At 44.1% G+C, this 16,482-nt stretch overlaps 2 protein-coding genes across 2 annotated transcripts; one reads left to right on the plus strand and one right to left on the minus strand.

Annotated features, from left to right (window-relative positions):
• Positions 1–1,516: 1,516 nt before the first annotated feature.
• Positions 1,517–7,132, plus strand: LOC106613674 (uncharacterized). Its single transcript, XM_014216180.2, has 2 exons — positions 1,517–3,513; positions 4,434–7,132. Exons 1-2 carry the CDS (start codon positions 2,386–2,388, stop codon positions 5,211–5,213), a joined length of 1,908 nt encoding a protein of 635 aa, XP_014071655.2. The 5' UTR covers positions 1,517–2,385; the 3' UTR covers positions 5,214–7,132.
• On the minus strand, positions 6,438–15,984 carry LOC106613675 (myeloid-derived growth factor). The gene is made up of 6 exons (XM_014216182.2): positions 15,761–15,984; positions 11,983–12,033; positions 11,683–11,744; positions 11,359–11,440; positions 7,608–7,680; positions 6,438–7,370 (listed from the first exon to the last, which is right to left on the minus strand). Exons 1-6 carry the CDS (start codon positions 15,902–15,904, stop codon positions 7,291–7,293), a joined length of 492 nt encoding a protein of 163 aa, XP_014071657.1. The 5' UTR covers positions 15,905–15,984; the 3' UTR covers positions 6,438–7,290.
• Between the last annotated feature and the right edge of the window lie 498 nt (positions 15,985–16,482).

Below are 16,482 nucleotides of genomic sequence, written 5' to 3' on the forward strand. Positions count from 1 at the left end.
GGTTTAATGGCACAGGCAGGGAGCCCAGCCAACAGCGAGTTGCAGTAATCCAGACGGGAGATGACAAGTGCCTGGATTAGGACCTGCGCCGCTTCCTGTGTGAGGCAGGGTCGTACTCTGCGAATGTTGTAGAGCATGAACCTACAGGATCGGGTCACCGCCTTGATGTTAGTGGAGAACGACAGGGTGTTGTCCAGGATCACGCCAAGGTTCTTAGCACTCTGGGAGGAGGACACAAGGGAGTTGTCAACCGTGATGGCGAGATCATGGAACGGGCAGTCCTTCCCCGGGAGGAAGAGCAGCTCCGTCTTGCCGAGGTTCAGCTTGAGGTGGTGATCCGTCATCCACACTGATATGTCTGACAGACATGCAGAGATGCGATTCGCCGTCTGGTTATCAGAAGGGGGAAAGGAGAAGATTAATTGTGTGTCGTCTGCATAGCAATGATAGGAGAGACCATGTGAGGATATGACAGAGCCAAGTGACTTGGTGTATAGCGAGAATAGGAGAGGGCCTAGAACAGAGCCCTGGGGGACACCAGTGGTGAGAGCGCATGGTGCGGAGACAGATTCTCGCCACGCCACCTGGTAGGAGCGACCTGTCAGGTAGGACGCAATCCAAGCGTATTTATTTATTTCATCCATTTTAGAATAAGGCTTTAACAAATAAATGTGGAAAAAGAAAAGGTGTCTGCATACTTTCCGAATGCACTGTAGGTAGTCTACTATGGCGCTGTTACTGTGTAGTCCTGTAAAGTTGTGGTGGCTCTGTTACTGTGTAGTCCTGTAAAGTTGTGGTGGCTCTGTTACTGTGTAGTCCTGTAAAGTTGTGGTGGTTCTATAAGAACATACATTACCATAATGCAGTGGATGGAGTGAAGGTCTCGAACTGGGCTCCACCGTACGTCAACTGCTGTGAGACGAGCAACCGTGACACGTACTTATTATTCCACATTGACTTTACAATGAGCTACCATTGTGCATTTAGCAGCCTGGATGTTATTTATGGTCCACACACAGTGGGAGGGTGATTGGTTGAAATCAGAGGTAGCTACATGATGACTAAAGCCCGGCACATGAGAGCACTACAATCCAGGTGTGTGTGTTTTTTGGTATCTGTTTACGTTCACATGAGTGACCTTGTGAACAATGGGGAATGGAGTGGTTGTGCTCCAGAGTTGTTCACTGAAACAAAGGAAACAGTCATTTGGAAGCAGTTGGGGAATGGGAGCTATGTTCAAGCAGAGCTTTAGAGGGATTAATACAGCCTCTATTACTCCCAGAGTTAGTTGACCACTGCTGTGTGGATAACAACTAAGGACAGGCGCTCATGTTTTGAGAAGGAATCTTCTTACCCTGGAATGACCCCCCCATCACTGAGTACATGTATTTATTAGACTATGTCATGGTCTTTCTGCAGTATTTCTCCATTCATTTTCCTATTGCCATTAAAGGGGTTCCGCGTGAGTAGTTTGTTGTGCTGAGGAAGCTTGTGGCAAATGCTGAAACTGTTCTCCACCGAGTGAAAGCCACTGTCAGGGTTCTCCGTGGCTGTCATTGTCTCATTTAGGGTGCATCCAAGGAGGGAGTTGCACAGTGAGTGAACAGACACCTGGGAGGCATCTCTGGGCTTGTCAGACACATGCCAACTAAACCAGACAGTTGGCAAGCCAAGATGAGCTGCAAATAGCAGCTGCCACTGCATAATTGGAACAAATAGAAGTCAGAGAAGCAGAAAATAAGATGAAACAACAAGAGGTGCCTCGGCTCCATTGGTGGCAGTCCTTTAGCTGACAGGCTGGGGGAGGTGTGTTACAGCTTGTACCTGGTCAGGGTTTTTTATGCTTGTGTAACTAACTGCTGTATGCTATGGGTGCAGTGTTGCTATGGACTGCTGAGCCAGAACCGGAGTAATCAGATGAGAGCTGGAGTGGGGAGGCTCACGTGGAGACACAGCGTCTACCAGGGATTAAAAAACAGGAATCTTGATTGAAGTTCCACTAGTCTCCCTCCGCAAGCGGGATATAAAGGGGTGAGAGACAGAGAGGGAGAGAGAGAGTGACAGAGGGAGAAAGAGAGAGGTACAGAGGGAGAGGGAGGTACAGCAGTGAGAAAGAGTGGGAGGAAGAAAGAGCGAGAAGGGGAGCCAGCGCAGTGCGGGCGGGAGGGGGAATGAGTGAGAGGGGAGAGACAGGAAGCGTGCCACAGCAACTGAGCCAGAGATGCAGGGAGGGAAAGCGAGTGAGAGGCAGACACCGGCTTGGACAGGAAAAGAGAGCAAGTGGGTGGGGGTCTAAGAAGAAATAATCGGAATACATTTTTTGGGGGGGAGAAAGAGGGAAAGAGCAGGGGAGAGAGAAGTCAATGAGAAAAACATTCCATGTGAATGGCAAGGGCGGGAAGCTGGAGGAAAAGCTCATTCTTTAAGGAGTCTTCCTCTGTGACGGCTTGCTGGACTGCTTCTATCATGTTCTCAGACACCAGAGTTCCTGGGGAGCACAGTGGCTTTCAACACAGCAACCCTCATCTCAACCTCTGGCTTCACAATGGACTCAGGGCCCACCACAGTGAAATGGGTCTCAATGGGCAGTGCAGGCGGGCTGATGCCAACCTTACCTATCCCAACAGAGTCAAGAAGGTAGGCTTTACATCACAAGAGGTGTTGAACAACATGCATGGGAAGGAAAGGACGGGTCCCCATTTGAATGAACTGGGTCTAGAGGCTAGGAGGCTGCGCTTCGGCTTGTGGGAGCATCGTGTGCAGCCAGATTTGAGCAGCCATGAGGGCAGTCCTTCCAGGTGGAGCCATGGCCAGTCTCCAGCACCAGGCCTGAGACACAGGGCGTCTGTCAGGGACCACTACACAGAACGCTCCTTTGTTGGGAACGCCCGCCAGACTTTACTACACCCTTCAGTCAGGAAGTACGTGAAGGCCCCCGTCCTCGCTCAGCCAACACAGTTCAAAGGTCAAGATGGCTGTAAAGTGCCTGTTTGTTTGGAGGACCAGCTTTGGGGCTATTCCAGACAGACTTGTCAGAGAGACCTTCATACGTCCAGCTGGGTGGATTCAGCTACAGCCACACAGGGCTTACCAAGACACCAGAGTTTCAGTTCCACCTTGAGATCCAACAAAAAGAATGTCCAAAACAGTCAGAGAGACTTGACTAGACCAGTAAGCGGACCAGAGACCAAACTACACCAGCAAGACTTGACTAGACCTGTGGAGGGTTACAATGGACCCAGCTCTCTGCATGTCATCTTCTCCACAGAGATTCCTCAGAGAGATATGGGAGGTCCCACTCTCAGACCCCAGCAGAGTCCCAGTAAGCCATGTCCCGCCCCTGAGGACATCCAAACCAGGCCCCCCAGAGGTGACCAGGGCTCCAGGAGTGGGTCAGGCCTGACTGGGTCAAAGAAGCACCAGAAGGTTGTCCGGGATCAGATCCGGAGAGTGGTGGAGAACTTGGAGGAGGTTCTAGGAGGCCTGAAGGACATCCATCAGGAGATGAAGGAGGTAAAGACATTTCTGTTTGCCTATAAGTTACAGCTGTGGTCTGTCTTTGATGGAAGGATTTTAAATTGTTTCTGAGGGAGAGCGAGATCCTGGTATTGTCATATAGCCTACAAATATTACAGCTAGGATCTTTTGATGTTCCTTTGATATTCGTATAAACAGATTATCACGCTATTTCAGGTCCTGAAGGGACTGCGAAGAGCAGTTGTACCGTGGGCTATTTTTGCACGTCCCAGAAAGAGCATAATCCCAGTCCCTACTTTACTTTTACAATCATTAAAAAGAGGCGTCTACATTGATATACACTGTAATACTGCCATTCAGAATCACTGCTTGCAAAGTGTCTATCCACCACAGTGTGACAGTCTTTCTATGAAACAGCACAGAGGTGAAGATTTCACTGAATTTTTAAAGGTAGGAAGTGGAGTTCGCTATGCTCCATTTACCTAATGTATGCAATGGTTGAAAGTGATGCTCAGCAGGGGTACCGTCTCCTCTCCAGTCCTTCCACCACCAGATGCTGACCAGGGACCAGCTGGAACCATGCTTTTAATCCATTTATTGAAACGCCTGAACCTTGCCCCTCATCCTGTAAAAGTGACACGTAAATCAGCCCCTCACAGTATCTGGCTGCATCTGAAAGCACAGCCCGAGTGCGAGGGTATTGCAAACGTTAGAAAGTTGTATAAATGTGTAGAGAAACATCCTGCGACGCTGTTGCAGTGTGGCCAGGGAAAGTCTCTTCGCAGACCAGGTCAGGGACACTGAAGGAAGACGCCAGAGAACTTGAATAGTTAAGTGAGGAAAAACAATTAGTCTAGCAACAACACGAGCACACAGATCAAACGTTTTCTCCAGTCTCATTTTCTCCCCGTCTCTCCAGCCTCATCTCTGACCATGTAGCCTAATCCCTCTCACAGGTGGTGCAGCAGATTGAGCTGCTGACCTCGTCCATTGACCTGAGTGAAGAGGAGGCCAGCCCCAGCCAGCCCAGCGACAGCAGCTCCAGTGGAGTGGCAAAGGGCAGCAGCCACCAGAGGCTCAGGGGTGAGGAGGCCAGGCAGGAGGAGGCAGCTGTGTCTTCCCCCATCAGGACTAACTCACTCCAGCCTCACAACCCTGCCTCCAGCCTGGTCTGCCTCCCCCACCAACCTGCTCCCAGCCCTCATAGGAGTAGCCCTGTTCGCCCTCCCACCCCTGCTCATTCCCCCCTCAGTACCAACCCACCTCACTCCAACACCCCTGCTCCCTCAGTCAAGAGTCAGCATTACCCACACAACCCTGCTTCTTCCCCCAAAAAGAGCAGTCTACATTACCCCCTCAACCCTACTCTCTTTCACAACCTTGGGCTTTCCCCCCAAAAAAGTAGTCCACCTCCTCACCCATCTGCCCTTGGTCTTTCTGTCACCATAGCGAACCAAGCAGGGCCACCCATTGTGGAGCCTCTCCCTGTCAGACCACCCAGAGACCCTGAGACCCAGACCAGGGTGGAGGGGCTAAGGCCAACATCTGCTAAATCACTGGGGCTAACCCAAGGCCAGATGGCCCCTCACGGCCCAGGGAGAGTTCCAGGGACCAGTGGCCGCAAGCCTCCTCCGTACCCGCACAATGGACACTTTGATCGGGCAAGTAAAGGAAAGGATCCCAGGAAGGCTCCCCCATACACTGTGAAAAGAAGACTGCTCTCGACCACGGTGTGAGGGAGGCCGTTGGATGGATAGAGCCACAGTTGCAGGAGTAGAGGGTGATTTAAGGCTCGCCACATTGAGCAGAGACCAAATTTCCAAGGCGACGGGAGGCGTCTCGGGGTGAGTATATGTCAGCAAAGCCATGCTGCGTTTGTGCTGACACCATGTCCCCCTTTCTGCCTTGGCTCTAACATCTTAATAGAAGGATAAGAGACGGAAACAGCTGGTTCCACTGCACTTGTAACGACTAGGGCCCGATGCAGATGCTCACATTGCAGGATATTGACAGGGCCAAATAGGAAGTGAGAACGTCTCTTTGGCGTCACGCGTCTCTTGGCTGACTTGGTTACCCTGTGCTTGGATGTGTGTCAGGGGGGGAGACGGGGACAGCTGATCATTAGTCCTACCCTTCAAAGGGCCCGTGGTGGTGACGCAATTGCATTTCCACTGCCTCTAGCTTGACCCCCCTCCTCCACAAGCGCCATCTGTTCCCTGTAAATGTCAGTCAGGAGATAGAGGAAGAGAGAGAGACAGGGAAATGCAGGCCAGACTGTCTGAGATCATTTACGCAAGAGACGTCATGACTCCCTCATTTGGGTCGTATCAGTAGTTCAGAAGCAATCTAAATGTGTCATTGAATGTTGTAGATCATGTGTGTAATTTGATGCCCTCTTGTGGACTTGACATGGACTTCAGCAGATGCTTTTGGACTGGAAACATGGTTCTAATTAGGAATACATGCCAATGCAATTTTAAACTATGTTGGCTCTGGCTATGGTTTTTGACACTTAAATAGACACAGGAAAGTTCAAAGTAAACAGTTTGAGTAGTAACAGATGGACAATAGTAATGACGTGTTTATAGTTTGGTTTGAGATGGAATGCAACTCAACCAACAGAAAAAGTGAAACATTGGCAAATAAAGGAGCCATTGGAGGAGAGAGGGAAAACAATGTATTGCCAAGACTGATGTGCACACATATACATTTGTGATGTCCAAAAACGTTAAGCCTTTTGAATGACTTAGCGTAATAGCTCCATTCTTATGTGGAACATTCTAGTTACACTGGATATAATGCTATGGAATCTGCTGAACTGACAATGTGTGCACTGTAAAACAAGAGCATGAGATCAGCACACTCAACTTTTCTGAAAGTAATCCAAGCTGACAACCATCACGCAGCAGGGACTTTCTTATCAAGCACAGCTCTGTCAAAACAAAACAGGAGAACAAACATTTCACATTCTCAGACATGACTTTTATTGGAGCATACGTTGCACATTGTGAATCAGAACACAGTAGAAAAGACTTTAAAACATTTTTAACTTTCTGTTTGTCTCTCGATGCCTGTCAGCGCCTTGTGGCATTTCCTGTTGGGACCCCAGGGACTCTCGCTGGCGAGGAGGGGGACTCCACTATCAACACAAAGGTCCTCCTCTGGACAGAGGGATAAACCTGGATGGATATGGTACGTGCTGCTAGCTACCTGTCCCATAAATCAAGGCAAGACAGTACATCTCTAATCCTGGTGGGCCAAATGAGTGTCTGTTCTAAAGCTCAACCTAGCTTCAGTAAGACTGTTGGTAGGAGTAAAACGTCATCAACAGCATTGAATGACGATTGGTTGGTTGAATCAGGTGCTCCGTGCAGATCAAAAACACAGAAACTGGGCTCCCTGCCCTACTCTGTCCGGGTTAACCATTTACTTCCAGAGAGAAGCAGCTGATTGGAAAAAACATAATTGTGTTTACGTGTGCACGATGAAGACTAGACTACTCACATTTCCCTGGCTTAGCATAAGACTTAGAAATCCTCTGAGACTACATCTTTCTAAACCCGCCAAGATCAGACATCCCCATATACATTATCATACAGTAAAGCCATATTCCTAAAAAAAAAAAAAAAAATCCCCCAAAATATATAGATTTATTGAACAGTAAAGTTGTAGACCAAGCTGATAGGGTGTCCTTTGTTTAAATGCCATCCATTTGCCACTGTCGTGGACAGTAGAGCACATTGCCTGCCTTGAGAGCTCGCCTGGATCTCACGATAGGACGACATGACAATAGTCATTCAGATTTCCAGCCAATTAGAGCTCATCGTGTCGTGTCCGGCCAATAATGGTCAGTTTGGAGAGCTCAGCGCGGAACTTCCCGTCTTTGTGGGTCACTGAAAGGGCGACAGGAGAGGAAATGAGTTACCGCATCATCATAACAAGTACAACGTCCAATCAAAAACAACATTCAGTAGATTGTTGCAATAAATTGTAGATTAAATCTTCAGTTTGGAAAATCATAGCTATGATGGCAGAATTATAGATCCATCATCAATTCCATCCAGTTTTGAGCTGCTGTGACAGACAGATGGAGTGTAGTAGATCAGCAGTAAGCAGACTAGTCATCTCACCTGTAGAATCTCCCACAGTGAATTCATCTTCCCTCAAAGTCACATCCCTCTGTCCTCCCACTGCAGTCTGGGACTGTGGAGAGGATGACAGCAGGGGATTGACGAGAAAATAAATAACAAACAAGGGAATGGGTGGGTGAATGGAAAAGAGAGTCATCACAGCAGAGGCAAGGAGAGTTAGTGGAGAGACAAGGTTGAAGAGTTAATCTGCTTCTCAGGAGCGCTGGTTATTTTCATCACAACGTTTAGTGAGTCATTTTTTTCTTCTTCTGTCTTTTCCCAGGGGACAGTGACGGCAGGAGGAGAGGTTGAACAGTGCTGTTCTGATGACAGCGTCTGTCTGGGGATTTGTCCTTGTGAGGGCAGCTGTTCAACAAGAGCCCTGTGGTAGAGCGGTGTGTGTGTGTGTGTGTGTGTGTGTGTGTGTGTGCTGCGATGTACAAAGCCTCCTCCCCCTGTCAGATTCCTCAGAACAGCGTTTCAGAACAGCGTTTCCCTGAATGGAGTTTTGGAAACCACTGGTGGGTTGCCATTAATTCATGTGGATTTGTGGCGAGAAACTGGGTCGTGACTACAATCATTGGTCTAGTTTACTTAGTAAATCAGAGGGAGATATCACAAGCTTACGGTGGATGGGTGGGTCGCAGCACAAACAGGTTTGGGAATCACTGCCTTAGAACTCTGTGTGCAACATACATGTGACGCGACTAATCTGAGACCGTTGCCTGTACTCTGAACACTGCAGCATTCACTTTGGAGAAGAATACATTGTTAGATCTGCATGCAACATGCTAACAATGTATTCTGACTGCAACATATACAGTTCTCTCAAATTCACCCCCCTACAGAGCCCTTAACGGGGGACAGGGGCACGTTCCCCCTCAGATTTGTCCTGTTTAAAACCAATAAACTATTTTGTTACATTTGTTGTTTCTCTAATACTACTAGCCACCTAGGAATGTTATAATGTAGGCTTTGCCTAGCCCAGATATTCCCAATCTCCCTACCTCATAACTAGCTACCAAGAAGCCATTTCAGGCAATCAATCAAGTTAGAGTAGCTAGCTTGTCTATTTTAGCTGGGATGCCTGCTGCCAATATTGGTAGACTTTAAAAAAGCAAGCAATTACTAAACATACTGAATACGACTCACATTTCTTTCCATCTTTTAATTTGACACTATACTCCAGCATTTTGGATTTGAGAAAATGATTTTTCTATGAGGCGACAATACATAATGTCACCTTTCATTTGAGGGTATTTTCATATATATGTTTTACCGTTTAGAAATGAAAGCACTTTATGTAGGCAATCTAGTCCCCCCCCATCTGAAGGTGTCAATTATTTGGACTAATTCACATAGTGTATTACATTTAGTCAAATGTAATACTTTGTCCCATATTCCTAGCACGCAATGACTACATCAGGCTTGTGACTCTACAAACTTGTTGGATGCATTTGCAGTTTGTTTTGGTCGTGTTTCAGATTTTGTTGTGCCCAATAGAAATGAATGGTAAATAATGCATCGTGTCATTTGAGAACTTATTGTAAATAAGAATAGAATGTTTCTGAACACTTCTACATGAATGTGGATGCTACTATGATTGATTTAATAGGCCTACACTAAGGGCTCTTTTAACAAACCTAATGCAATGTAAACCTTAACGATAGGGTTATAAAATGTAGCCATTTTCCCTGGAGGAATGATGAGTTCAATGAAAGGGCTGGGTTTTGATGGCTTAAAGGGATACTTCGGGATTTTGGCAATGAGGTGCTGTAAATACAGTACTTCCCCAGAGGCAGATGAAGTCATGGATACCATTTTTATGTCACTGTCCAGTATGAAGGAAGTTAGTAGTGTCGTGAGCCAATGCCAAATAGCGTTAGCGCAATGACTTGAAGGAAGTTTATGGGCATCTTGCCATTTTCGCAAATTCTGTTGATGTCTTCGTGTTGTCAACCAACTCCAAATCGGCTGGGGGCACGGAAAATTCTTTCTAGTCCATTGTGGATTGATACAGTTTTATTAAAGTACTACTTAAGTCGTTTTTTGGGGTATCTGTACTTTACAACTTCTACCTTCCTAAAGAACATTATGTACTTTTTATTCCATACATTTTCCCTGACACCCAAAAGTACTTGTTACTGTTTTTTTTATGCTTAACAGGACAGGAAAATGGTCCAATTCGCACACTGGTCATCCCTCCTGCCTCTGATCTGGCAGACTGACTAAACTAACATGCTTCGTTTGTAATTAAATATGTCTGAGTGTTGGAGTGTGCCCCTGGCTATCCATAAATTAAAATAACATGGTGCCATCTGGTTTGATTAATAAAATGAATTTTAAATGATTTATTCTTTTACATTTTGATCAAGTATATTTTAGTAATTACATTTACTTTTGATACTTAAGTATATTTAAAACCAAATACTTCTAGACTTTCTCAAGTAGTATTTTATTGGGTGACTTCCACTGAGTCTTTATTATTTTTTTTTAAATCAAGGTATTCTTACTTTTCAGTCAAGTATGACAATTGGGTACTTGTTCCACCACTGCATTATGGGAATATAGCCTACATGGAGGGGGTTTTATGCACATCCAAAATAATGTAAAAAGGATAAACTCCCAAACTTGATATTTTAATAAAGCATGAGTCAAACCCTTTATGATAGTGTCGGCTACTTGAACGCATTGGGTACCCCCCCCCACAACCTTTGAGAGAAGGGGAGGCTATGGTTTTTAATCAAATTAAATGGGGGGGGACATGAGTTTATTATGTTTCTAAATGAGGTTTATGTGCACTAAAATCTCGTTCGATGTGCATGTGGGGAATGTGCGTCACGGCTGGATAGGCTGCGCTTCCGCTGTCAAAATCCATGCGTGTTACCAGCTTTAGGTTGGTCTTAAAATATCCCCAACAGCGCTGCCTGAAATTGGCATGTTAAGGACACACCTCAGATATTGCCACCCTTCCCATCTCCGCGCAAGCGAGCTCAGGTAAATTACCAATCCTGGCGCTAGTGTTTGAAAACAGAAGAGCGCCGACAGGTCGGAATTGCAAACGAGTGTGCGTTTGAAAATTGGGCTGCCAGCCAGCCGAAAATAGTTCTAAATTAACGACACCTTTTAAAATGGGGGGACTAGATACATAAAGTGCTTTCATCTCTAAACGGTAAAAGATATGTATGAAAATACCCTCAAATAAAAGGTGATGTTCTGTACTGTCGCCTCAAACATTTGATCTCAAATCCAAAATGCTGGAATGTAGAGGCAAAGTAAGTTTTAGCCTCACTGTCCAAATAAACATATATCTACAGTATGTGACTTGCCATAAATCTCTGATAATCTCTACCCATATAAAACCCTATACTAGCTTTGATTTAGCTTGCCATAAATCTCTCTGATAACCTCTACCCATATAAAACCCTATACTAGCTTTGATTTAGCTTGCCAGTAAATCAGGATATGAAGTCAGACGACGTGTAGGTACACACTGGAAACTCAGAAGAAGTGTTTCCATGGGGATGTGCAGTTTTACCTCATCATCACAGACAGAAAATGGTGCACTTGAGCCAGGAGACCAGAGGGGAAGACAAGTCAATGCTACAGCAACAATATGCTGATATTGGACATATGTTATCTTCTTTAAACAACAAAACATGTTCGCAATGTTTCTTCTCCAATGCATTATTATGTAGAGATGCAGATATGATAGCAAATTAGATTACCCATCTGTATGTTGGATACTTACATATGCGCTGGCATATTCAATCTTGGCTCCTTTCAGCTCGGCCTTGAACTGAGTGAAAAACAAGTAGGACTTCCCCTGGGGTCTGTCAGCAAAAAGGAAGAAATCAAAATGAAGACTGATTAAATCAATACAGAAGTCTGATTCCGCTATTAGTTATTTATTAGGCAAAGCCAAGATGACAAACTGGAACTGATTGACCTGGGACATCTCGTGGTGAATAACCACCATGCAGCACTGGAATGAGTAAGTAATTCAGTGTACATGGATCTCCGCATCCTAACGTCCGTTGTTCAGAGTGGAACCTCAGACTGATTTACAGCTTACCTCCACACTGAGCAGGAGAACAGGCCGTCATCATCACTTAGGCCCACACTCATCAGCCATTGCTGTTAAAACAACACAACATGAATACATGTTATTAGAATATCAAGATTTTGATGATATCTGAGGAGTATGACAAAGGTTGAAATGTACTTTCTGTTGATCTACTTTAGAATTGAGTTGTACACTCGAAAGCTATTAATCCATTTACAGCAGGTAGCCTATGTTTCAACGCTAGACTAGAATGAAATGTCCTGTTTATTAGGTTGAAATAACCTCGACTATGATTAGGATACAACTTACCTCATTGGTTCCCCCTTGTGATGCATAAGTAAATGAACATTCATATTCTCTCTGAAAGAAGTAGGAATTGTTGAAATGAATTACATTTTCTTGGTGATTAAATGGAGCCAGGAATGAACATAATTAATAGACAAGACAAATGTGTGTTAATTGTTTGGGAGTCAAATTACAGCTACCGTAGCTGATTAGCTCATTATTTCAAAGATCTGCAATTTGTAATAAATAGTGGCACTTGATTTTCAAATGTATTGGCTACTATTGTATATTTAAGCAATAAGGTCCGAGGTGGTGTGGTATATGGCCAATACACCACGGCTAAGGGCTGTTCTTAGCACAACACGGGGTGCCTGGATACAGCCCTTAGATGTGATATTGGCTAAATACCACAAACCCCTGAGGTGCGCTATTGCTATTATAAAGAGGTTACCAACATAATTAGAACAATAAACAAGTTGTTTTGCATCATACTCGTGGCATATTGTCTCATGGTGCTTTTAAGACAACTGGGAACTTGAGAAATAAAACTAGGTCATATCATGACGTCAGAAAGTCGGAGCTCTAGAAAGATGCCAGTTTCCGACTTGGATGACGGTTCAAAACTATTTTTCCCCAAGTTCCCAGTTGTCAAACGCACTGAAGTCAGAAGTTGGAGATTTCCTAGTTCCCAGTTGTTTTGAACATGGCATCATTTACCACGGCTTTCAACCAATCAGCATCCAGGAGGCAAACTACCCAGTTTAAAATGAAGTAATAAGACATGAGGTGTGGTATATGGCCATATACCACAAACCCCTGAGGTGCCTTATTGCTATTATAAAACAGGTTACCAACGTAATTAGAACAGTACAAGTTATTTGTATATACAGTACCACAGCTTTCAGCCAATCAGCATTCAGGGCTCGAACCACTCAGTTTATAATTGTGATTGAACATAAAACATTAGCTGTGTTCGAATACCCATACTAACATACTTAATGAGTATATACTACATTCATTTGTAAACTAACGGTATCCTTTCAGTTGAGTGTACTAGCACTTCACCTGTCTACCGGGAGTGGATGCTGTGGCTATGCAACTTGCTTGCTTGTTAGACATCTTACTACTTCATTAACAATGTCCATTGAGAACGCACAACAACTAGACCATTTAGCTAAGCTAAGAATGACTTGATTATACACGTCAATAAGCGTATGGTAGTTAGATAGCATATAGTTAATATAGTGGCAAGTTCGATGTATTAGTAGCCAACTAGCGTTAGGACGGTAGCTAGCTAACATACCAGTACATACAAGCAATTGCTGTAATGATATGCTATGCGGTTCGTAAAGGCTAGCGAGGCTAACAAATTGTCAGACAACGTAACGTGCAACGTAACGTATTTGAAAATACATTACTTTATTACATTGCCTTGACATTTATCATAATTAGTTAAAGCAATTAATTTGTATCTGCTTTCGTCAGACTTTGGCTGCATATATTCCGCCACTTTCTTCAAATCTGAAAATATTGTGAAGCCACGGAAAGTGTCCAAAAGCTCGGAAAGGCATGGAAAGTGTCCACTGCTTGTATACTTTGGATTTTGGCGAATGTAGTACGATATCCGGGAACTTCAGGCATACTAACTATATCCATACTATTTGCTAAACAACTTTTAAAAAAAAATTTTTTTTTAAAAGAGACACTCAATTTCTGCTGATGCCAACTTCTAGAAGTCACAGTGGGGCAACAGTATTTGGCTTTCACATGCCTCTGAACGCTCTGCTGGAGTCATTACAATAAAAAAATACCTTTGGTAGTAATATTCTACACTCGGACTGTGACCCCATTGATCACTTTATTTGTCTTGTGATCAGTTACAATGACATTACGCTCATTACTGTAAACTTCTACGGGTACAACGCCAAACATGAGAATGATGAGTTGCTTGAATCTGTAGAGAAACACATACTTCATTGGTTATCTAAATGTCCCAATTTGTTATTATTGATAGGAGGGGACTTTAACATTACTATAGATAATTCAACTGATTGGTTGGCCTACCTGGGGGCCATCTATCAGAATTTGGTTTAATACTTTTTATGGAAAAGTTTGATCTTACTGATATATGGTGAGAGGTTTCAGGCCGATGGATCATTGACTTGGAGTAACAAAACAGGTTCCAGACAGTCCAGGATAGATTTTTGGCTTATATCGAAATGTATTGATAGTGTGTTACTACAAATATTTGTACTAGTCCCCTCACGGGCCATTTACATCGATGTAAAAATATTGAACCCTAATACTAACCTTGGTAGAGCATCCTACTGGAAGCTAAATAGCTTTGTATTAAATAATTATATAGTTAAGTGAGGTTAAAGGTCTGCTCTCACACTTTTGGGAAAGGGCTTGTGGAGAAAAATCTTATTGCTAGAACTGGGAGCTCTTTCAATTTGAGGTGGCCAAAGACCTTAGAAAATCTGGTAGTCGGCCTCCCGAGTGGGGCAGTGGTCTAAGGTACTGCATCGCAGTGCCACTAGAGGTTTTGGGTTCGAGTCCAGGCTCTGTCACAGCCGGCCGCAACCGGGAAACCTATGGGGCGGCACACAATTGGCCCAGCGTCGTCCGGGTTAGGGGAGGGTTTGGCCGGCAGGGATGTCCTTGTCCCATCACGCACAAGCGACTCCTGTGCTGGGCCGGGTGCAGCGCACACTGACACGGTCGCCAGGTGTACGGTGTTTCCTCCGACACATTGGTGAGGCTGGCTTCCGGGTTAAGTGGGCATTGTGTCAAGAAGCAGTGCGGCTTGGTTGGGTTGTGTTTCGCAGGACGCACGGCTCTCGACCGTCGCCTCTCCCGAGTCCGTACGGGAGTTGCAGCGATGAGACAAGACTAACTACCAACTGGATACCACGAAATTGGGGAGAAAAAGGGGTAAAAAAAAGATATATATAAACATTTGAAATCTGGTAGTCATCTTGCTCAGACCAGAAGAGCTGAGGCGGAAAAGGTGATCATCTCAGAGGTCCCCAGCCAGCCTCTTGGGGAGGAAAAGATGGAACTGATTGAGTTACAAAATAAACTGAATAATATATTATATAGGGAGAGAGATTAAATAAACTGACTTGCCTAGTTAAATAAAGGTTAAATCTATTTTAAAAATGTCCCTTTTGTACTGATTTGTTGTAAATAAAAATACAAAATATATCCATACTATGACCAATAAGCAATTTACTTCACAAATTGTACGGTTAGTATGAGTATTCGAACACAGCTATTGACTCTGGAAAATTAGCATGGGGGAAATATAGCTCAATTCTAGACCAATGAATGGCCTCCTTGTGGCACTCTAGTAGAGACGTGTCAGCATATCAGAGGTCGTTTCCTCATCATCATGCGACGACCAAAGACTTTTCAAAATCTTGGTTGTTTTTAGATATGAATTCTAATTGAAAACTGTGAGTGGTGCCATCATATGCCTAGTTGTTATTTTAATTAGCAAGCATAGCTATGTGAATATTCCACAACAAGACAGCTTGCGGGGAATTATCCAGCAAATTAGCATGCTGGCTAACCCTCTTTGGCTAAGCAGTCAATTCGTATGCATATGTGCCACACACATTATCTAATAAATAGTAAGATAAACAGCTCCTTGACGACAAAATTGTGCTGAGCACACAATGCAGCATACACGACTTCACTAGCAGTACTGTTTCCTAGCTGAATGTTGTTGCGAGCTTTCATGCATCACAGCTCTCTACCAAGCTAGCATAACTAACGTTAACTAGCTAATATCGTTTACCATTTTCTCGGAGAACGTGTGCACCTCTCCGCCGGGTTTTACGTTGAATTCCACTGTTTTCGTCCGGTCATCGGCACTAGCCAATGCAACTATTAATGTTACAAACAATAAAGCAAGAAAATACAAGTTATTGACGATGGCCATTTTGGTCTACTGATATTGAATGGTTTGCAGGAAGTGATGTATATAAACCCTGGATTACAGAGGCTATGTAATGGCCTTGAGAGGATTTGAAGACACCAGTCGGCCATATTGGCACTCCCCAGTATTTTATTTTTTATTTAACCTTTATTTAACTAGGCAAGTCTGTTAAGAACAAGTTCTTATTTACAATGACGACCTAACCATGACGACGCTGGGCCAATCATGGCCGGTTGTGATACAGCCTGGAATCAAACCAGGGTCTGTAGTGACGCCTCTAACACTGATATGCAGTGCCTTAAACCGCTGTGATCCTCCATAGGAATGAATGGAATTGTACAGTATTTCAATTTCAACTACAAGTATTTAAGTATTTTTTTTAAAACTGGGGATAGTAACATTAGTAATCTCTAAAAATGATGCTTAAGGAATGTTTTAATATTTTTATATTTTATGTTTAGCTCACATAATACAATGTAAAAGTATGCATTAAGGTGTCTGTAATATAATACATGTGGTAAAAAAATTATGTACAAATTAATAAATGCATTTCTATAGCTTCTAAAAAAAAGATTACAGCT

This window comes from Salmo salar, chromosome ssa10, assembly GCF_905237065.1.
Source record: "Salmo salar chromosome ssa10, Ssal_v3.1, whole genome shotgun sequence".
NCBI classification, from domain to species: domain Eukaryota; kingdom Metazoa; phylum Chordata; class Actinopteri; order Salmoniformes; family Salmonidae; genus Salmo; species Salmo salar.